This window comes from Labeo rohita, chromosome 22 (assembly GCF_022985175.1).
Source record: "Labeo rohita strain BAU-BD-2019 chromosome 22, IGBB_LRoh.1.0, whole genome shotgun sequence".
Taxonomy (NCBI): Eukaryota; Metazoa; Chordata; class Actinopteri; order Cypriniformes; family Cyprinidae; genus Labeo; species Labeo rohita.
The window spans coordinates 28,285,329-28,309,911 of NC_066890.1; the positions used below are offsets into that span (position 1 = coordinate 28,285,329).

Genomic DNA, 24,583 nt, shown 5'->3' on the forward strand with positions numbered 1-24,583 from the left:
CTGAACTGGAAAGCAATTCCAGCTGCAGTGTTGAACCAACTCTCCACTGACCACAGTTTAGCTCCAACCCTAATCAAACACACCTGACTCAGCTAATCAAGGTCTTCCGGATTACTAGAAACTTCCAAGCAGGTGTGAGTTGGAGCTAGTTGGAGCTAAACTCTGCAGAGCTGTGGAGTTTGAGTTTGAGGCCTCTGCCTTACAATGTTCAGCACTGAACTGGAAAGCAATTCCAGTTGCAGTGTTGAACCAATTCCCCATTGAGAGTCTCTGCATTATTGTGTCTTCTCATGCATTTTTCTTACATGGACACCCAACTTTTTGGGGGGACCTGAATGAATTAGTGTCATTGTAAATGCACAGAGAGCATTTTCAGTCCGACTTCCCTTAAATGTGCTGAGACAGATCCTTACCCTGTTCAACACTGAACTGAAAAGCAATTCCAGTTGCAGTGTTGAACCAATTCCCCATTGAGAGTCTCTGCATTATTGTGTCTTCTCGTGCATTTTTCTTACATGGACACCCAACTTTTTGGGGGGACCTGAATGAATTAGTGTCATTGTAAATGCACAGAGAGCATTTTCAGTCCGACTTCCCTTAAATGTGCTGAGACAGATCCTTACCCTGTTCAACACTGAACTGAAAAGCAATTCCAGCTGCAGTGCTGAACCGAATCCCCATTGAGAGTCTCTGCATTATCCTCTTTGTTTCATGCATTTGTCTTACGTGGATGTATTTGGAGCCTTTTTGGAGGACTTGTGAATTAGTGTCATTGTAAAGCTGCGATATTCAGGAAATCACAGATTTGAAATGATCAACTTCTCTTGCAATGGCTGAGAGTGTCATCACTTTGGCCTTCATCTGGACAACCTCCTGTCTCAAGGTTTCATTCACTTTAGAGTGTCCCGCCATTTTGCAATCCCAGTGAAAATTGTAGCAATGCTGCCAGTTAAATAGGGTTTGTCATATAGTTAAGGAAATTTGCACCAGGTGCCAGATTAGCACCAATAACCTGTGTGTATCTGTAAGTGCTCACTAATTTTGATCATTTTAAATGTTTTTTTTATTTAAGTTGTTTCCCTTCTACTCCTTTTAGGATAACTTCAAATAGGACTAAACAGCGACCTTGAAATGTAGGAAATTACAGGTTGCTCTTTAATTTTGAGCTCCATTGTAGATCTGTACAGACAGAGATTAATATACACTATAGACCCACAGGTGCACATCCATCTACACTGACTTGAGACCTTACTGGCCCTGCACTGTATGACTGTAATGCTCTACATTAACTGTCCCATCACTCCTGCGGTCCAGCATGCCTGTCAAACCCAGTCAGGCTGACAAAGAGCAGCGCATCATTGCCTGTTAGCAGGCCTGAAAAAAAAAAAAAAAATAAAAAAAAAAACACTACGAAAAGCGCCAGCCACTCACCACAAAGGTCATTTCTGGGCTACAATACATCACGCTGGGACAGATGGCCACAGCATTCGTACATCATTACTAGTAAAGCACAAGGCTATGGAGAAATGCGTCTCTGGCTAGAAATGTGCCGAGACGGCAGATTACTCTAAGTGCGAGAGCCCATCTGGAATAATGAAAGCCTCATTTGAGCATGTAATAAAAAAGAACCGATATTACATCACTGCAAAACTGTGATTAAGTCTCAATTTACACAATAGATATTATTACCGAAGGTGCAAACAAACTCTTAATGCGCTTTATGCTTTGGTAGCATTTTATGTGCGCTGTAAAACCTCATCTGGAGGATTTTTTTTCCTAGGTGTCTGGATTCAATTAACACATGTCGTGGCATCTAACATACAGACTTTATTGCTAATGTGACAATTAAGGCTCTGAGATATTGCTAAATCTGAATTTTTTGCGGCCATTTTACAACTTTCTTTTTCTCTTTCCATTTATCTTTTTATGGTTTTTCACTAATGCAACAATAATAAATATTTACCAATTCTTATCTAAAAAGTATATATATATATATATATATATACACATACACATACATATACATATACATACACACATATATATATATGGGTTTGGACATTATATAAATATTAAGAAATGTATATAAAGAATGTTTATTTAATGTGTAGGTAAATAATTACATCTAATCATGTTTTTCTCACACACACACACACACTCAATATATTAATTTTTTATATATAGATATAACAATTAGTATAATTATAAATGTTAATTTATACATACATATTAATTAATATTACATATTAATTAAAGTACAATTTTTGATATACACATTAGCTTTAAACGCATTTTTTAATTTTAATATATTTTTAAAAATATAGGATTTTTTGTTACAATTATGTTACAATCTATGTTTTTATAAATCTTATAAAGATGTTTAATGTGTAGGTAAATATTAATAAACATTTATATAATTACATATAATTATTTATTCACTATATATATATATATATATATATATATATATATATATATATATATATATATATATATAATATATATATATATATATATATATATATAAAATGAAATATATAATTACAGAAATATTAATATTACACATTAATTAAACTGATTCTTCATATATGTGTAGCTTTTTTTATTTTAATATATCTTAAAAATATAGAAATATTTGACATTTATTTAGTTTATGTTTATATAAATATTATTAAATACATTTAAACAAAACAAAGCTGTATTAATGTGTAGGAAATAGTTATAATTGCATGCAATTATATTTTTCATCAATTTTAATATATATATATATATATATATATATATATATATATATATATATATATATATATATATATATATATATATATATATAATATAATAAATAAATAAATAAATAAATAAATAAATAAATGTACACATGCATATAAAAATATAATAAAATATGATTACTTGCCTACACTAATTAAACTATTATTTTTTTTATTTATATATTTAAAAAATATATAGGAATATTTGACAATTTATGTTTGCATAAATATTAATAAATATATTTAAACAATGCTTAATTAATGTGTAGGTAAATAGTAATTAATAGTTATATAATTATAATTACATGTGATTAAATTACTCACATTATAGAGAGAGAGAGAGAGAGAGAGAGTTTTAGATTTTTTTTTTTTTTTTTTATAAAAAAAAACTGCTTATTTATAGTGCTGATTAATTTTACCTCATCAGCAAAGTCATTCTGAATATATTTTGTATCTAGTTAAATTTACGAAAACTGGGCATTTTCTATTTATAATTACCGCACAAAGACTGTTTTATGGTCACGATGACAAATAAAGTTAATGTGCTATTTACCTCACTTATTGTCCTTGTAATTACCGGAAAACAGTACTACAAAAATCCCATTTCTCCCCTTTCATTACATTCATCCTTTTACGCTCCACTGTCTGAGCTTTTTATCTTCTGTAAACCACTTACCGCCCTCTTTCCTCTCTCGCTTTCATTTTTCCTCCTAAGTGAGATGATATTCCCTCTTCCATCCCCCCCGCATGTATTTCTCCCTCTCCTGCCTCAGTGTATTTGCGCAAGAGCGAATTACCAGGACATGCCTTTTCATTACTGTCACAAAGAGAAAAAGAGAGAGAAAGAGAGGGAAATAAATTGATATAGGAGCCATTCTCGCTTCCCTCGGGCTTGCTTACAGCCTCTTGACAGACCCGGGACACGCGAGCCACCACTTTCTCTCTCTATTTCACTCACACCAACCATGTTTCCTCAGCAGCCCTTGCAGCCAAACCAAATCCTCCACACAAGTGATCCAATGGCACTTCGGTTTGGGCCGAAGCCCTCGAAGAAAAGCGTACGAGAAGTTTTAAAGGGGTCACGTTCAAAAATACATCTATTATACATCCACTTAAACATTTCATGCACAATCCTTGATTCTGTAACTTCTTGAAAACCCAGTGAAAACATACAAGCCATGATAGACAAAATGACGGACAGCTACACCAGCGTTCACATCGTCTACCGGTGTGACTCGATGATCTACAGTCGGTGGCGTGTCGCTGAATGCATCTCTGCGGTTGATTAGCGTGGTAATGAGTGCAGAGAGGCTTGAGGGACGTGCCGGGCGGTCATGTGGCTTAAGTGATTGCGGTAATTGAGTGGATAGTGACAGCTTTGCAATGGCCTAATTAAGACTCACTGGACTGGGGCCAAGATTTTACCGTCGTAGTCACACTTTTTTAACAACCGAACCGAGACGGAAAATGGAGCTGAAATGCAAATAAAACTAAACCATCTGTTGTGAAGGTATGTCATCAAACAAGCAAAGGAGTCTGGGATGTTTTATGTGACATTACACTAAAACATTGTGGTAAAAAGCATTGCAAACAGCTGTGAAAATCGGATTTTATCCCTGACGGACATGTTATAATGTGTTACTATACCTTTAAGACTACATAGTAATGACCACTATTTTGATTGGCTAACGTCTTTGAATGTGAAATGAGCAATCGTAAAAACAAATGAAAATTTTATTATTCCCTGAGGGACACTTACGTTAGTACATTTTGCTACTATACCTTTAAGACTCTATGTTAATGAGCCAGTTGCATAAACTTAGCCTCTATGTTAAGACAGTGTCTTAAGTACTAGTCTGACCAACTAGCAATTAACCAAAGGGTAATAAGTCATATTTTTTGGATTCAACTTAGACTGATTTACATTTTTCAGTAACTGAATTTAAAACATTATGACCAGTCTTAAAGAAAAAATTAGCTGACTAACTTTTCAAGAGTAGTCTAAACCTTTTAAGCAACCGACCCAATAACTACTAACTTCTTTGAACGTGAAACGAGCAACAGCACCGCCATCATGAAAACAAACCAAAGTATCTGTTGTGAAGAAATGTCAACACACAAACAAAAGAGATTACGGCATGTTTTATCGTACTAAAAACCATCGCAAACAGCTGGGAAAATGTTACTTTTATGTTTTTTTCCCTGAGGGTTACTTATGTTACATTTTGCTACTGTACCTTTAATGGTGCGTTCACACTAAACAGGAAGCGAATATGTGCGAATATCACTCGCGGGATGTTTTTCGCATCATTTGTGCAAATAACAACAAGGCGCGATCAACCATGGTGGAGATGACTACGATCGCTGCTCTGTACCTGTTAAGTCCCAAATACACCAGAAAGCCAAACGCCATCATCTCTGTAGCCATACTAATAAAATACAATACCACTACAACTAATTTTAAAGGAGAAGTCCACTTCCAGAACAAATATTTACAGATAATGTACTCACCCCCTTGTCATCCAAGATGTTCATGTCTTTTTTTTCAGTCATAAAGAAATTATGTTTTTTTGAGGAAAACATTTCATGATTTTTCTCCATATAATGGACTGATATGATGCCCTGAGTTTGAACTTCCGAAATGCAGCTTCAAACGATCCCAAATGCGGCTGTAAATAAATTGCTGAGGTAGAAGGGTCTTATCTATCAGTTATTTTCATGAAAATATTACAATTTAAATACTTTTTAATCTCAAACGCTCATCTTGTCTTTCTCTCCCTGAACTCTGTGTATTTTGGTTCAAGACAGTTAGGGTATGTTGAAAAACTCCCATCGTATTTTCTCCCTCAACTTCAAAAATCATTTCAAAATCATCCTACATTGCTGCAGAAGTACTGACCCAGTCTCTGCAAAGTGAACATGCAAAGAAGATCAAACACCCTCAACAAAAAAGGTAAAACAGCGATATCGGATGATTTAGAAGTTTTGAGTTTTTCAACATTCCCTAACTGTCATGAACTGAAAAAAAAAAAAAAAAGTTCAGGGAGAGAAAGACAAGACGAGCGCTTGACATTAAAAAATAACCGATTGTTGCACTAGATCAGACACTTCTTCCTTGGCTGGGATCGTTTACAGCCGCATTTAAAATGCTTTTTTGAAGTTCAGACTCGGGGAACCATAGAAGTCCACTATATGGAGAAAATCCTGAAATGTTTTCCTCAAAAAACAATTTCTTTACAACTGAAGAAAGAAAGACATGAACATCTTGGATGACAATGGGGTGAGTACACTATCTGTAAATCTTTGTTCTGGAAGTGGACTTCTCCATTAATTGTTTTCTATGCTCCAGATACCTACATCTTAAATTGCAGGCTACAATAATGCTCTCTTCGATTTTCTGATTCAGCCAGACTTGTTAAAACTCTTCGCTGATTGGATTGCACAAAAACGCGTCATGCTAATTTTCCACTGAAGTTGAAATTTTTGAACTTGCGCTGAAGACACGATTGAGGCGAATGTTGCGCATTCGCAGCAAACGCGTCGCACATTTCACATCATTCACGTCTATTCACGTCTTTGCATTGACTTTGAATGTAATCTGCTTGCCTGAATAATTAAATTAGAGTTTGGTGTGAGCACACAATAAGACCATATTCTGATTGGCTAGTCTCTCTTAATGTGAAATCACTCATACAACCGGACAAGTCAAACCGGACTTGTCTATAAGCTCTTCACTGATTGGCTTGAGCGACACTGTACCTTTAAGAACGTATGCTAATGATCACCATTCTGATTGGCTAACCTCTCTGAACGTGAAATCACTCTAGATTACTCACGGGATGTTTTTTTATTACTCGTGCAAATAAAAAAAATAAAAAACACATTGCGCATGCTCTCCTCAATTTTCTGATACAACTGAACGTGTCAAAAAGCTCTTCACTGATTGGCTTGCGCGACAATGCGTTATGCGAATTTCCCGCCGGAGTTGAAATTTTTCATCTCGCGTTGAAAACGCGATTGAGGTGAATATTGCATGTTTGCAGTGATCGTGTCACACAATCATCATCCACGCTGGTCGGCACAAATTCGCATCTGTTTGTGCCTTTGCATTGACTTTGAATGTTATTTTCTCAACCAAATAATTAAACAATTAAATATTTATTTCAAAGCAAAAAATAACCATATAGTCAACATTTCTCTCAACTCGCTATTTTGGATTTTTTTTTTTTGTTTTGTTTTTTTTCCACAAGGTTTTCCCTCCAAACCTCCCCGCAGCCAAATCGAAAGATTTCATTGGTCATGTCATTCACAGTGCCAAATGCACAAATACTAACTGTAACCCAATCTACATCTACATGGCATTGGTGGCATATCTTGGTAAACAGCATTATCATTTGTCACAATTATTCATGCGTGATTTTTCCGAACTCAATCCACGAAATCCGAATCTTTTCTTGGCATATCACAAAACGTGAAGAAATTAATGTTTTACCTCTACTAACTAAGCATTTTATTGGCTGAAGGTTTTGAAACAGTCCAATCACTGGCCATTTCTCAAATTGAAAACGGCTATATATGTGCTAAAGATGTTTTAATGTGTCCCTTCTGTCTTTCTGTCCCCCTCAGCTCATCCCGCTCTCAGTCCGGTCGTCTTTTTCACTCCGTTCTCCCCTGAGTGTGATAATCACCACTGCTGGAGGGGTGGATGGGGGGTGGAGGTGGATGGAGATGCCCCTGCACCCCTGCGGTGGTTTATCAGCCCGAGTGTGTCAGCACTGCAGGAGGACAAACCTGTCAGAGCTGAATGGGTGAGAGAGGGAGGGAGGTTGAAGGAGAGCGGAGGTGTCAGCGTGTGACTGATTGCGGCCCTCCACTCGCAAGGCTATAGCCCCCCTCCTCACCATCACCCCCCTCCTCCATCTCTGCACACAAATCTCTTCACTCGCACCAACACACACAAGCGCTTTCAGCATCGCTATTCCATGGTGGAGCTGTGCAGCTACTAGAACATGTCCAAAAGTACAAATATTGGACAATTAGTTGACTATTTGGACTATTTCCAAAACACTGGTTTAATTCATTATCTAGTCATCTATAAAACCACCGTCAGATCTGTAGTATATGAAACAGATTTACACAAAACCCATTTTAATGGTAAAATGACGCATTTCCAAGCAAAATTAGTACTGGTGTCCCCCAGGGCTCTATTCTGGGTCCTTTGCTTTTTCGCATTTTCCCACTCTGTCAACTATTAAGATCTCTACAGCTTAACTACCATTTTTATGCTAAAGACACCCAGATTTATATCCATTCAAAACCAGGTCAAGATGTGGAATACTATCTTTCAGATAGTATTTTAGAAATTAAAACATGGATGTCAAAGTCATGCTTCTCGGCTCTTCGCATCAACTGCGCAGGGCAGTTTAGAGTTGACAGGAAGCAAAGTGGGAGAGAGAGAGAGAGAGAGAGAGGGGGTGGGACCGGGAAAGGTCCTCGAGCCAGGATTCGAACTCGGGATGCTCATAACAACGGTGCTATAGGTGCCGACAGAACAGTAAGATTTTTAATGTTTTTTTTTTTAAGTCTCTTCCGCTCAACAGGCCTACATTTATTTGATCCAAAGTACAGTAAAAACAGTAAAATATTTTAGATTTTTACTATTTAAAACAACTGGTTTCCATTTAAATATATTTTAAAATGTAATTTATTCCTGTGATTTCAAAGCTGAATTTTTAGCATCATTACTCCAGTCACATGATCCTTTAGAAATCATTCTAATATTCTGATTTGCTGCTCAAAAACATTTATTATTATTATCATTATTATTATTATTATTATTATTATTATTATTATTATTATTATTATTATTATTGAAAACAGCTGAATAGAATTTTTCAGGTTTCTTCGATGAACAGAAAGGTCAGAAAAACAGCATTTATCTGAAAAATTATAAATGTCTTTATCATCACTTTTGATCAATTTAAAGCATCCTTTCGATATAAATTACTATAATTACTAATACTAATAACTATAATTTCTAAAAAAAAATAATTTCTATAATTTCTGACTCCAAGCTTTTGAATGGTATAGTGTATAATGTTATTTCAAATGTTGATTTGAAAAAAATCAATCCACATATCAGCACATTAGCATCAAATCAGCATATTTGCATGATTTTTGAATGAGTAATGGTGCTAAAAATGTTGCTTTGATCACAGGAATAAATTACATTTTAAAACATATTCAAATAGAAAGCAGTTATTTTAAATATTAAAAATATTTCAAATTTTTATTTTATTTGGCTCAAATAAATGTATGCTTGGTGAGCAGAAGAGATTTCTTAAAAAAAAAAAAAAAAAAAAAAAATATATATATATATATATATAAAAATATATATATATATATATATATATATATATATATATATATATATATATATATATATATATAAATATTACTGTTCAAAAACTTTTGACAGGTAGTGTATAGTAACACAAAATGCCAAATAGTATGAAATTTTTGACGATTACCTTTTGACTAGTTGGTCTTAAAAAAAGACCTATATATATTTTATATATTATATATTTTATAGGCGGGTTCTCACATAATATGCAACCGTGTCACGCATTCATTATTTTCCTCCTTTATTTCCGTGCTACAAAAGCAGGTCGTCACATCAGCAGTTAGCACGGGCCCCTTGCGCGCACTTTCTGTCTCTCAGCTAAAAATACAGAGTGCTTCTGCAGCAGTAAACCACTGCCGTTTCGATGTTGGGTAGTGCTGTGCTCATGCATGGCACTGCTGACCACCGCTTCTCCCATACTGAAGCTCAGACATGCTGTGAAAGGCCTTAATTAATGGAAAAAAGTGTGTGTTTGTGTTGGAGGTGTGCGTGGCGAGCAAGGCGGGGGATGATTTATTCCAGTGTCACCTTGACCCCTGACGCAGAGATACAGCTCAATTAAACAGGATTGGCCCCACGGCACTGCTTTCATCTACTGCCTGTGAGCTCTGCAAAACACGCACACACACGGGGCCACGTTCACCAGATCCAATAACATCCATATGGAGTGCTTTTCGGCCTCCCTCTGCCACCAAAAACCAAAAATGCTAATGATCTAAACCAAAATATACCGAAAATGGAATAGGCTAACATGAAGAATTGATTCCTACAGGCTGAATTGTTTCTTCTGTGGTTCCTAATTGCTGGTCTAGGCTTCTGTTTCCAAAACCGTTTAAATCATTATCCAGAGATCTATAAAACTGGCCTCAGACCAGTGGTAGAACATGAAACGGAATCAACATGAAACAGCATTCGCAACTGTTTTACTTCCATAACGTGGCGCGTTTTCAAGTGAAATACGATATTCGACGATTTAATCAGATTGATTTTCCTTTGCGCCCTTTTCTGCTGTAGACAACAATGAAAAAATACTTTCCCACTGAATCCTTCAAGCTAAATCTTACAGTTACACTGGATAAATCCATTGGACGATGCTGTGAAGATGTGCCATCCATACGTTTCGTAATTTCCAGTAGTTTAATTATATTTTTTTTTATTAATTTACAGTACTTTTGAGTAACTTTAAACCTTTTTTTTTTTTTTAAACACACATTTTATGTATTTTCACTTTTATTTATAAATGTAAAAATGTCATTTAAAAACATTTAGCTAAATCTCAGTGTTACAAAAATATATGCATTCATTATCAACTTCATTTTATACAATGAAATTGCTTTAATTTTTTTCAGATTTTTATCTATGCTTGTGAATTCATTTGTTAATTTATTTAAAATGTTAACAAATATAAAACAAATAATATAATTAATAGGCACTGAGGACATGCTGCTCATAATTCATTCATTTTTTAATAATGTATTGTTTTTATAACTATTTTATTAATAAATTACTCTTAAATGACTTTTAAACATTTAAATAAATATTTTATTTATTTCATTTTTAATTTAAAAATGTAAAAGAATCCTTCACCTCAATCTACTGTGACTAACAAATCTTTTGGATATTACTGGAGAAATATTTAGTAATTATTTATTTATTTTTTACTCATTTACTTAATTAAGCATTTACTTTTTAAAAAAAACTTTTTTTTTTAAATAACTGCATATTTAAAAAAAAATTTTATTTAAAAGAACATCAGTAAGGTAAATTAATTTTAAAAAGCACTATATAATAATTCACAATATGTAATGAATATTTAAATGAGAAATGTAATGATGACTCGAAAACTTTTACTTTTTACTTTTAAAATGCTTTTATGTTAATTATTTTTATTTTTTTATTTGTTCGTTTCTTCATTTGTTAATTTATTCACAAATGTAAACAATATAAAACAAATCAATATAATTAATAGGCTTTTAAATATGTAAAAAAAATATATATATATATATTTTAAAAAATGTAAAAGAATCCCTCACCTAAATCTTTTTTAAATATTATTATGAAGTTGTGACAAATTGAGAAATGACAGTAGACACACATATGAAAATTAAGAATACAAAAAAAATTACAAACAACAACCAGAACAACAGTAACACCAACCACAAAAAGGATTACTTCAAATAAATATATGAATAAACAATGTTTCCACAGTCTATATAGAAATAATAGTAAGAATAATAGTTCATAGGTTATTGATAGGTTATTGGAGGCGGAAGGGTTATTGGTACTAATAATTAAACAATGAATAAGGAGTTGAGAGAAAAAAAAACTAATAAAGAACTAATACAATAAAAAAAAAAAAGGTATATATAAAAGTAGAAATAAATTAATTAAAATGTGTTATATTTATTAACTTATTCATTTACTCCTTAAATTATTGATTTATTCATTCATTCCGTTGATACTGTTGTCTATTACCCTGTCATCCTCTGTAAAAAAAAAAAAAAAAATTAAATAATAGTGATAAAAAGAATAAGAGAATTAGAGAAAAAGAAAAAAGATTAAAAATAATAATAATAAATAAATAAATAAATAAATAAATAAATAAATCAAGAGGATGTAGCAAACAGAAAAAAAAAAAAAACAATTAAAAATAAGCAAATAATTTTAGAGGATCTGAAAAGTGAACAATGCTGAATAAAGAGAAAAGATGAAAAAGAAGAAGTGAGACGGGGAGAGAAAAAGTGGGAGGAATGGAAGGTATTGGAGGACTGTTGCTTTCAAATTCATAGTGGAGACAGATGGTGGAATACACCATGAACCCGTTTCTCATTTCGTAGGTCATTGGCAGGCCCCTTCTAGACCATTAGTGCACGACCTAGTTGCGGTCTCGCCTTAATTGTCGACTCTACTATGTGAAGTTCATGGGTAGTAATGCTGAAGTCAGTGCTTCCGCAGGTTTACTTTTCTCAACCATACTGATTTTATTTGCCAGACCCATTGGCAGTTCAATGTTATAAAAACATTTTGCTCTCTTTGAGACGAGAGATAGTACATGACAAAAAAAGAGATAGAACCAGAAAGAGAGAAAGGAAACGAAAAGGCATGGAGACAGGAAAGGAAGGAAAGAAAGTATGTTTTGGGAAGAGGAGGGAAGAGAGAAAATAGAAAAAACAAAAACAAAAACAAAAAAAAAGAATAAATTACAGAATGCCCCAGGAATGAATGAATGAAAACTAATTGAATGATAAAAGTAATAATAATAATAATAATAATCAGAATAATCAACAACAACAACAACAACAACAACAACTTTGTCATGGCAAAAAATAATAGCAACAGTGCAAACATGAATATACACATATCCACACATACACAGATGTAGGACAGATGGTGCCATAAATTGAAAGTAGAAGATAGGAAACGTATGAACTTAAGAGTAAATAAATACTAATTATATTAATACTTAACTTATATTACTTACACTAATAATTCGGGGTGTGACGAGACACTTATCTCACGAGATGAGACGAGACATGAGACTGAGTTCACGAGAACGAGATGAGATTTTTAACTTTTCTTAAGAAATCCTCAATGATGAAATATATCAAGAAAAATAGTCTTTTTTTCAACTGAAAAAGACAAAATGCAAAAAAAAAAAAAAAAGGTGAATTTTGAACTTTATGAAATTCAACTTCCATTTTAATAAAATATACGCTGTAATAAACAACATTTAAACAAGAGCTTCACGATTCACGATAAATTGAGAACCCCAGTTATTTTTAATGAATTGGAGACCATGATTCTCTCACGATTCTGGAGACAAAAGATCAGAAAACTAAATAAAATAACGTAATTGTTTGACTATTGAAATCTCCTGAATGAATGATTCAATGACATACTTTTTTAAGCAGGCAGTTGTCGCGCCCTCCTGGCAGAAGATAAGCGTTACAATACATACAAGTGTTAAGATACTTTCGTTTTTATCGCTACTATAGACAGTAAGTGTTTATATCCAAAACAAAGTTTTCTGTTATTTAAATGTCTGTAACACAGAAATAACGATTATAATGTGGTTGAAAACACTGTTTGTGATGCTCTTTCTGTGTTCACATTTAATTATAAATTATGATTATAATAACAATAATATTATTTATAGTATTCCAGTAAGATATATTGCATATGTTTCACTCGGCGTGTTTCCATTAGATATTTGCGCAAAACTTTGGTGATATTTTATACATGTTGATAAAAAAGTATTGCAAAATGACAACGTTTTCATTAACCGATGTTATGTGACTAAAACGTAATTCGTTCCTCAACAGATTTTGGTGGGATTTGCACCGATTTTGGCTTTATTTAATCGAAAGAGGCGTATGCGTGTATCTTTACAGAAGCAGCGCGGAGAGCCACTTCAGAAACGTGTGCGACGCTGCTGGTATAAACATAACATCAGCTTGAATAAACAGGCTCGTCACTCCACAGAGAGAAGAGAGGGGCGGGGCGAGCAGAGCTCATTTGCATTTAAAGGAACAACCCCTTAGTATGAGATGATTTTTGCAGAGCTCATTTTGACAAGGTAAGAAGGGTGTTGTTTTACAAAACCATTGAGAATTTTTAATCAAAGTATATTAGAGACTTTTCATTAAGACCCTAAAGAATCATATCAACTTGTGGAAAATGGGCATCCGATGACCCCTTTAAAGTCTCCTCCTATGATTTCTGTAGATTGTGATATGTTTGATATTAGGGAGAAAAATGTGTGTTAAAAATTTCCATCATCATTGTTAGGTCCGTAAACATTGGCAATTGTCATATCTTCATTACTGATAGTTAGATTAACAATAACGTATCGTCCTTCTGTGTCGGTTTTATTAATGACAATTGGTATGTTTTTTGGCTACTCCTTTTTTTTTTTTTTTTTTTATAGGATGACAAAAATATCTGTGTGAATTGTTGCTGTTTGGAGTTTCTTATGCTCTGATTCTAACAGAGTTTCTTGCAACAGACATATTTAATTTTTTCAAGTGGGTTAATATTTTGGTTCTTTTAATTGGGGAGTTAAAGCCTTGCACATTCCAACTTACCAACTTCATTTATGTGTTTACTCTTTCTAATAGTATTGCATACTGCTCTATTATTCTTAAGATATTTGAACAGAAACATTTTAGTAAGATTACAGGCTGTGGTACATGAGATAAAAGGATAGACAGAACATTTAACATTTAACAAACAAGATTTAGTAAGTTGAAAAGACAATACGAAATTAGAATACACAAGAAACATTTATTTGTTGAGGGTGACATTTTCATTTTTTTTATAAATATATTTTAGATATTTTTATTGTTTTTATAATTATTTTATTAACAAATTACTTTTATATTACTTTTGAACATTTAAATAAATATTTTATTTATTATTTCATTTTTATTTAAAAATGTAAAAGAATCCTTTACCTAAATCTACTGCGACAAACACATTTTTTGGATGTCACTGGACAAATATTTAGTAATTATTTATTGATTTATTTTTATTCATTTATTTCATTAAGCCTTTACTTACTAAAATCACTTTACAGCTTCTTTTATTTAAAAATGTAATTTAAAAGAACATCAGTAAGGTAAATGAATTTTTTTTTAAAAAGCACTATATAACTCACAATCCGTAACGAACGTTTAAATGAGAAATTAATGATAACCTGAAAACTTTTAATGAAAAACCTAATGAAGTCTGAAGACGACACAACTTTCATTTTTTCCCCCCAAAAGACACATAAAACCAAGCAAGTTAAAGCAGCTAGTCTGTTTACCTGCAAAAGCCTTGGAGATGTGTTCCTTCTTCCACTCCCACGGTTGGTCGTATTCGTCTGCGGGCCTGTCGTCGTCCTGCGGCAGCCTGCTCTCCCTTCCCTCCTCGGGCAGATCCGGCTGCCCTGGGACACGCTCCTCGTACGGGGTGTCATAAAGCTGGACCTCCCCTCTCCCCCAACCTCCTGCTCCACCACCAGCTCTCCTTTGCAGCTCTGCAACACCAAACAAGCCTGTTACAAACTCTTTTCCACCCTAATCTGACTCTGTTCTGAGTCAATTCTGGCCTCTTAAAGGAACAGTTCACCCTAAAATGAATCTTTAATCACCCTCAGGCCATCCAAGATGTAGATGAGTATGTTTTTCATCAGAACAAATTTGGAGAAATGTAGTATTACACCACTTGCTCACTTCTGCAGTGAATGGGTGCCGTCAGAATGAGAGTCCAAACAGCTGATAAAAACATCACAGTAGTAATCCACATCCAACTGACATCTTGTGAAGCGAAAAGCTGCATGTTTGTAAGAAACAAACCCATCGCCATGCATACATTTCTCTGTGCTTATTTCTCTCCTGATTCAGGCAAGACAACTTTTACACTGGAGACAGCAATATTATGGATAGAGGACTTGTATTTTAGCTCAAATTGTTTTTCGCTTCACAAGATGTTAATTGATGGACTGGAGACTTGTTGTGGATTATTATGACGTTCTTATCAGTTGTTTGGACTCCCATTCTGACGGCACCCATTCACTGCAGAGTATCCATTGGTGAGCAAGTGATGTAATGCTGAATTTTTCCAAATCTGACGGAAAACATACGCATCTACATCCTGGAATTTGTGGTCAGAGTAAGTTGTAATATGACTCAGATTTTGTGTTAATAGTCCAGTGTCTGGTTTTGTAAGATTATTGTCATAACAGTTGGTTTTGAAAGCTGATTCAGGCATCTTCTGGAAGTTTTGCTGTAGCATGTGTTCATTAAAACGGTGCGAGACAAGCCGTGCTGTTAAATCAAGACACAACAATAAATCGATATGTTCCCTGAGCTCCACAGCTGGGCTCCCTCGCCTGGGCCACATTAATTATGAAAATGTCTGGTGAAGAGTGGCGGGGTATGAATCTAAAAGAGAGACAAATTGTGTTTGCACAGCTTGCCGGCTTCATACGGGAGGGCTTAACAAAGAGAGAAAGAGATGCAAGTGTGTGTGTGTGCGCGCAGATCGAGTCCAATCTCAAGGACTGGGGTCTCTCATCTCTCCTGATGGGCATTTTCATTTCCATTATCATACCTCTCGAACGACAAGCACCAAACAACAGGATGTCTGAATGACCTTCAAGTGCTTTTCAGCAAAAATAACAGTCGGTTAAAAGCCTATAGGAAAACTGCAACTACAAAATGTTTTGAGGCATTCATTTTTGCTCAAGTTAGCTTACTAAATGCTTGTCTTGAATCATCAGGAGAATGTGAAGTAACGAGACACCAGTAAGAAAATTCTAGCCGATACCAATACAATTCTGACCATTACTGATAATTCTGCATTGATTTTCTGAATGCATCAACAAATTTTCTCTCGAAACGATTATGAGCTTTGTTTTTAACAGCTTCCAGCTCCTTACTCACACTTGAACCTAAAATAATCATTCATAAAGTTTGAAATCATAAATGTACAGTTAAAACTAAAAACCAATCTGAATCAAAATATTTGCCAAGTCCCGATCTGAATATAATGATTCACAAACCTGCTCCAAAATTACGATCTGAATCAAAAGACTTGCAAAGTCCCGACCTGAATAAAATTATTCAGAAACCCACTCCGAACTCCCAACCTGAATCAAAAGATTTGTGACGTCCCAATCGCAATCAAAAGATTCAAAGTCCTGATCTAAATAAAATGATTCATGAACCTGCTTCGAAGTTCCGAACTGAATCAAAAGATTTGCGAAGTGCCAATCTGAATCAACTGATTTTTGAAGTCCCGATCTGAATCAAAAGATTCATAACCCGCTCCAAAGTTCTGATCTGAATCAAAAGATTTGCCAAGTCCCAACTTGAATCAAAAGATTTGTGAAGTCCCAATTTGGATCAAAAGATTTGCAATGTCTTGATCTGAATAAAAAGATTGATGAACCCACTCCAAAGTTACGATATGAATCAAAAGATTTGCGAAGTGCCAATCTGAATCAAATGATTTGTGAAGTCCTAATCTGAATCAAAAGATTCATAACCCGCTCTGAAGTTCTGATCTGAATCAAAAGATGTGAAGTCCCAGCTTGAATCAAAAGATTTGTGAAGTCCCGATTTGAATCAAAAGATCTGCAATGTTCTGATCTAAATAAAATGATTCATGAACCTGCTCCAAAGTTACGATTTGAATGAAAAGATTTGTGAAGTCCCAACCCGAATCAAAGAAATTCAAAGTCACGATCTGAATATAATGATTCACAAACCCACTCAGAAGTTCCAATCTGAATCAAAAGATCTGTAAAGTCCTGATCTGAATCAAAAGATTTGCCAAGTCCCAACCTGAATCAAAAGATTTAAAGTCCCGACATGAATAAAATGATTCATGAACCTGCTCAGAATCCCGATCTGAATCAAAAGATCTGCGATGTCTTGATCTAAGTAAAATGATTAATGAACCCGCTCCAAAGTTCTGATTTGAATCAAAAGATTTGCTAAGTCCCAACCTGAGTCAAAAGATTTGTGAAGTCTTGATTTGAATCAAAAGATTCAAAGTTTCAATACGAATAAAATGATTCACGAACCTGCCCAGAAGTCCCGATATGAATCAAGATTTGCGATGTCTTGATCTGAATAAAATGATTAATGAACTCTCTCCAAAGTTCCGATTTGAATCAAAAGATTTGCGAAGTCTCAGTTTAAGTCACAATCTGAATAAAATGATTCACACACCCGCTCAGAAGTTCCGATCTGAATCAAAATATTTGCCAAGTCCTGATCTGAATCAAAAGATCTGCAAAATCCCGATCTGAAACCAAAGATTTGCGAAATCCCAATCTAAATAAAATGATTCACTAACCCGCTCCAAAGTTACAATCTGAATCAAAAGATCTGCGAAGTCCCGATCTGAAAAAATAATAAATAAAAAAGATTCACAAACCCGCTCTGAAGTCCAGATCTGATTCAAAAGATTCACATAGTTGAGATCTAAATATAATGATTTGTGAACCCGCTCCGAAGTTCCTATCTGAATCAAAAGACTGGCGAAATCCAAATCTGAATAAAATGATTCAAGAATCCGCTCCAAAGTTCCAATCAAAATCAAATGATATCGCAATCCACTCTCAGAAGTCCAGATTTAAATCAAATGATTTGAGATACGTGCTCAAAGTTTAAAATAACACTGTTCGGCATCTGAGCATTACATAAAGCATGAAAAATTGATATTCATTTTGAGATTTTCTAAATATTACATTTAACTTGTGTTATTAATTTATGTTTTAAGATATTAACTGTTAGAATAATGAGTTAGATGATGGCAAAGAAAGTCCAACCATAAAACTGAAATGTATATGTTATTTTAGTATTATTTACAAAGTATTTTAGTATCTATTTATATTTTCAATTCGCTTTTATTTTTATATGTTCAGTTTTTTTATTAATTTTAGTTAAAGTTTTAGTACTTTAACTTGTTTTATTTCAGTTAGGAGAACAAGGAAACATTTCTATTGTTCATTTAAACTTTTTTTTTTATATTAAGTTTTTTTTTATATTTATATTTTATTTGATTTCGGCTTTATTTTACTTTATGAAAAATGTCAAAGCTTTAGTATATACTCTCAATCAACACAAAAAAAGAAAAGAATTTCTAATATCAGTTAATAACCAATATAGTAGAGATATGCTGTACAAACACTGTATTTAATACACACTATTGGAATCACAAATGTGGAATCAAAGAACTCTTCATCTTTTCAAAATTACAACAACACACATGAATTCGTCACTTGAGTTTCATCCGGCGAACAGCCTGGATGTTAAAAATTACGAGAAGCGTAAAACCAAACAGACCAGACGTGGGACGTTCTGCCTGAAAAGGAATACTGCCATGGACGTGTGCTTCAGTGAGAAAGAAAGAAAGCAGGACGGAGAAGAAACCAGGCAGGCGTACAGTAACAAGAGAAAGACAAACTTTAACCTTCACACATCCTGCTTCTATTGGGCTCCTTAGCCGTCGCCATAGCGACAAAGAGGAGGCCCTGAGGGACAGACCCTGAGGTGGAGGGAGAGAGAGAAAGCTATGGGAGTGTGTGTTGACGTTAAGCGTTTGTGACGCCTGAGAGAAGGGCTGCTACATTCCCCCATACCTGAGAATTGATGGAGAATGAGAGGAGAGATTAACCTGTAGAGACGGATTGAAAATTAAATGAGGCTGTCTTGAAAGCAAGACCGATCTGAGGAGAAATTAAGGTGGATGCTGGGGTCCTAAGACGAAAAAATACTACACAATTCCCTGAAAACATTTAAGGAACGTGTTGCATTTCAGCTCTGTTCCAAAACATAGCAAAGTCTGTCTACTGTCTACATAGACAGCTACCTTTTAAGTGTCCATTCACACAAAACACGTTTTGTGATGACATTGTTTTTCTATGTAAACAAGCACTAGACAAACATGTTTGACCATTGCGCTCACAACTTTTGCAGTACCTTAATAACGTGACAAGTTAAAATTAGTCAAACTTAAAAAAAAAAAAAACGTTTTGTTTTGTGTAAACGGCCCTTAAGTTAACATCCTAACTCAACTTGCAGTAGCTAAATAGCAGTTCTCACATGAATGAGATGGAAGTCGTGTTTGCACGTTGCTAAGCTAATGCTAATTATCATATTCATACATAAAGAAAATACAACCCTAAAGAAATATTACATACAACCGTCAGGTTTTAATCATATTGAACTATTTACCTTATACTTTGAATGTAAATGAAATTGTGTCTTTCGTTCATAGAGTTAGCATTAGTAGTGCTGCGCCAGTGGTTGCCTGAGGAAATTTTTGTGATGGTTTTTGAGAATAACAGTTTTCGTGAGTAAAATAATGTTGCATTTTGTTCTACAACATAAATTAAAGTCATTGACATCATACCTCCAATGTAGTGTGCTTTAAAACGCTAATTGCTAACAAGTCACTAAATAAGGGCTACAGCTACGATAAAGATCTAAGTTTACATAGTTAACAAATCAGCCAGTAAATACAGTCATGGCCAAAAATATCGGCACCCTTGCAATTCTGTCAGAAAATGCTACCCTTCTCTCAGAAAATTGTTGCAGCTGCAAATGTTTTGGTACTCACATGTTTATTTTTTTGTTTGCATTGGAAGAAAAGTCATATCTGATACGATTCCACACAGAACCCAAAAAAATGCACTGGACAAAATTATTGGCACCCTTAACTTAATATTTGGTAGCACCCCCTTTGGAAAACATACCTGAAATCGACTGAAATCGCTTCCTGTAACCACGAATGAGTTTCTCACACCTCTCTACTGAAATTTTGGACCACTCTTGCCTTCTCCAAACTGCTGTTTTGAGATCTCTCCACATGTTTCTATGGGATTCAGATCTGGACTAATTGCTGGCCATTTCAGAACTCTCCAGCGCTTTGTTTGTAACCATTTCTGAGTGCTTTTTGAAGTGTGTTTTGGGTCATTGTCCTGCTGGAAGACCCATGACCTCTGGTGGAGACACAGCTTTCTGACACTGGCCACTACGTTGTGTCCCAAAATTCTTTGCTAATCATCAGATTTCATGATACTGTTCACACAGTCAAGGCATCCAGTGCCAGAAGCAGCAAAGCAATCCCAAAACATCTTTGAACCTCCACCATGTTTGACTGTAGGGACTGTGTTCTTTTCTTTGAAGGCCTCATTTCAACAGTGTCATGATGTCTTTTACCAAACAGCTCTACTTTTGTCTCATCTGCCCACAGTATGTTCTCCCAGAAGGATTGTGGTTTTGTCACATAAGTTTTAGCAAACTCCAGTCTTGCGTTTTATGCCTTTGTGTCAGCAGTGGTGTCCTCCTGGGTCTCCTACCATAGCGTCCCTTTTCCACAGGTAGTGCGAGCTGACACTGTTGTACCCTGTGTTTGCAGATCAGCTTAAACTTGTTTGGAAGTTAATCAGTTTCTTTATCCACTATTCGAACAATCCGTCCTTGTAGTTTTTCATTAATTTTGCTCTTTTGTCCACATCCAGGGAGGTTAGCTACAGTGCCATGGGCTGTAAACCTCTTGATGACATTGTGCACAGTGGACACAGGAACATTAAGATCACTGGAGATGGACTTGTAGCCTTGAGATTGTCCATGTTTTTCCACAGTTTTTTCTCTCAAATCCACAGACAACTCTTTACACTTCTTTCTTTTCTCCATGCTCAGTGTGACACAACACAAAGGTTGAGTCAACTTTTCTCCATTTTAACTGGTTGCAAGTGTGATTACCATATTGCCCACACCTGTTACTTGTCACAGGTGTGTCTAAATACAAATTACAGGAGCGTCACATGCTTGAAAAGCAATTATTTCTTAGCTTGCTAAACTGTTGTCTTGAATCAGAAGACAATGTGAATTATCGGCCGATACCGATAAATTAGTATCTGACAGTATTAAAAATCGAAACTATTTTTTCTGAATAAAATAAAACACTAAAAAGTAAAATCAGTCATATTGCTACAAGTTATATTCGGAATCACAACATTATATTTTACAGTATTAAAAGCGCCACAGGGCTCTACTCTTACTTTTATTTTTTGGAGCATTTGGAGCAACCTAAAAGATTTAGGAGCACAGTCAAAATTTCAGAAGCACCTTCTAATCAATAATCCAAAAATCTGATCAAAAATTAGCCTTCCTATTATGAGGTGACATTTGGTTGGTTTTAATCAGAAGGCCTTTATTAACCCCCTGGAGCTGTGTGGAGTATTTTTTATGATGGATGGATGCATTTTATTGGACTTCAAAATCTCAACAGCCATTCACTGCCATTATAAAGCTTGAATAAGCCAGACATTTTTTTAATATAACTGATTGTTTTCATCTGAAAGAAGAAAGTCATGGATAGGATGGCTTGAGGGGGAGTAAATCATGGGGTAATTTTTATTTTTGGGTGAACTGTTGTCTTAAGACATAAAAATAGAGGAAATCAGCAAAATTAACATGTGTTGTGTGTCATTTATGTTGTGGTACAAAACAAAATGTGAAACTCTCTACAGCTAATGCTAACTACAGACCTCATTTTCTCATAAAAATCAAAAAGCACTATTCTAAAAACCCATAGGAAATTCCTGAGGGCACCCATAGCAAATTAGCCTTTGTGGCCAACAACCTGACGTCATGACTAAACAACTCTACATGAGTTACTTATAATCATCATTCCTTTGGGCTCCACCGGTACCACTAATGCATTATGAGCTTGTTTCAACTGCAAATGATACATGCAATCCTGCCTCAAGATTTGGCCAGGTGTCTTAGAAAACAGTAAAATGTTGGTTGCTACCTTTTGAAATGGTCTTCACCACATTAAAATGCTGTCTAGGTTTTGAAGCAAAGGTAAAAGTCTCAAATAAGCATATGAGGTGGTCAAAAGACAATGAGAATAAGACAATGGAACAAACTGCATGAACACAGAACTGTAATCGGTGAGACTCTAGGAGAGAATCAGCAGTGAGTCACTGTCTGACAGCACTGGATGACTGGGGACTTGCTGAGAAAGACATACTCATACTTCATTCTCTCCATACGACTCAAAGGGCAAACCAGACTCCCCTGAGGCATGGCAACATACACCAAGTGAAACAGGATGAAGTCTGACTGACCGGTTATCACTTTCTGGGCCTCGTAGGGCTCCATGTAGCCGTTGTTCTCTGGAGTGATCGGGCCTTGAGCTGTTTCGGGACGCGGGTCCAACCGAGCATCGAATGGGTCGGAGTAGTCGGTATCTCCCATGACTGGAGCTGAAGGAACCACCTGAAACAAGAACAAAGCCATGTAATGATCTTCAAACAGAAGAAGGAAACGCAAGAAATCCCTTTTATTCGCTGCAACAAATTGAGGATTAACTCAGTATGCTGAGGGATGAATGAAAGGAAATCACTTTACATAATTCTGAGGCAAAAAAACATTTTATTTTTCAGTCAAACAGACAGCATCTTGTTTTATTTTGTACACTGCGGTACAAATTTATCACTACCAACAGTAGTCATAATTTGGCGTTGTATGGCCTAATAAAATTCAAACCAGGTGTGCGATACAGTGACAAGCAGCATGGAAATCAGTTTTAGACTGGGCAATGATTAATCGTGATTAATCGATTAATCACATCCAAAATAAAAGCTTTTGTGATAATACATGTGTGTGCAGCGTGTATTTTTATTATGTATATATAAATACACACACATGAATGTATATATTTAAGAAAAATATGTGATGTTTATATATTAAATATATTTATATATAATATAAATTATATGTATTTACTTAAATTATATTCATGTAAATATTTTCAAAATATACACTGTATGTGTGTGTTTTTATATATGCATAATAAATATAAACAGTACATACATATATGTACACAAAAACTTATTTTGAATGTGATTAATCATGACTAATCACAATAAATCGTTGTCCAGCATTATTTATCTTCTTCTAGGGTTGTATTTTAATCAAAACAAAACCCAAAATCCTGATTTGGCTGTGCAAAATTTGCGATTCAGTTAAATAAGTATTAGTATTAGTCACATTGATTAACTGCGATTAATTACATCCAAAAAGTTTGTGTATTTCTTAAATATATACATGTATGTGTTTGTATATACACAGGCATATATTATGTAAACGAACATTTATTTTGGATTCGATTAATTGTGATTAATCGTTTTGACAGCTCTGGCGCGGTGTTCTTCCTTTACTATTGGTATAAAATAAACTAACTGCTATAAAATAAAATCATTACTATATATACATTTTTTTAATTCTGTTCATGTTTTATAAATATTACAACAGCAATTTTTAAAATGTGTTTAATAATTATAATAGTAATTATAGTAATTAATAATAGTAATAGCAAACAATAATAATAATAATAAAAATAACAAAAATACTTTTTATTATTTTCCCTCGATTTTTTTATTGTACAATGAAATATTTAATAATAATAAAAAAAATGTATTACAACAAATTATTTATAAGCCCTACAAAAAAAGCTGGATGTAAACCTGGAGCTTAAATATTTATATATATAGCAATAAAATGCAATTAGAGTTTTTCCCCAAATAGTGCAGCCCTTGTGTTCACATACTTTCAGAACGTGTACTTTCAGCAACACCACCTCATATAGCGCGAGACACCCGAAAACAAGCAGATTCGCAAGGACGTGCTACCTTCTCCTGTGAAGCAGAAGGAGGCAGTGGGGAAGTGTTGATGAGCATGTTAGGAGGTGCGTTTGTCTCCCATACCAGGCCCAGGAGGAAGCCCTCAATCAGTTGGCACCGGGACAATTACAAAGACGGCCATATGGTCTCTCAAACCAGGGCTTGAGCCAACGGCTCCACGCGGCACCATTCAGCCTGCAAACCACGGCACGCAACACT

The 24,583-nt window shown here is 34.7% G+C and overlaps 1 protein-coding gene across 1 annotated transcript in view; it reads right to left on the minus strand.

The window, feature by feature from the left end:
* The window catches only part of shdb (Src homology 2 domain containing transforming protein D, b), a 43,091-nt gene that overhangs the window by 13,478 nt on the left and 5,030 nt on the right, over positions 1-24,583 (minus strand). The window contains exons 3-4 of the mRNA XM_051094185.1: positions 22,808-22,958; positions 14,978-15,190 (exon numbers count right to left, since the gene is read on the minus strand). Coding sequence (XP_050950142.1) covers positions 14,978-15,190; positions 22,808-22,958 — 364 coding nt within the window. The remainder of the gene's footprint in view (positions 1-14,977; positions 15,191-22,807; positions 22,959-24,583) is intronic.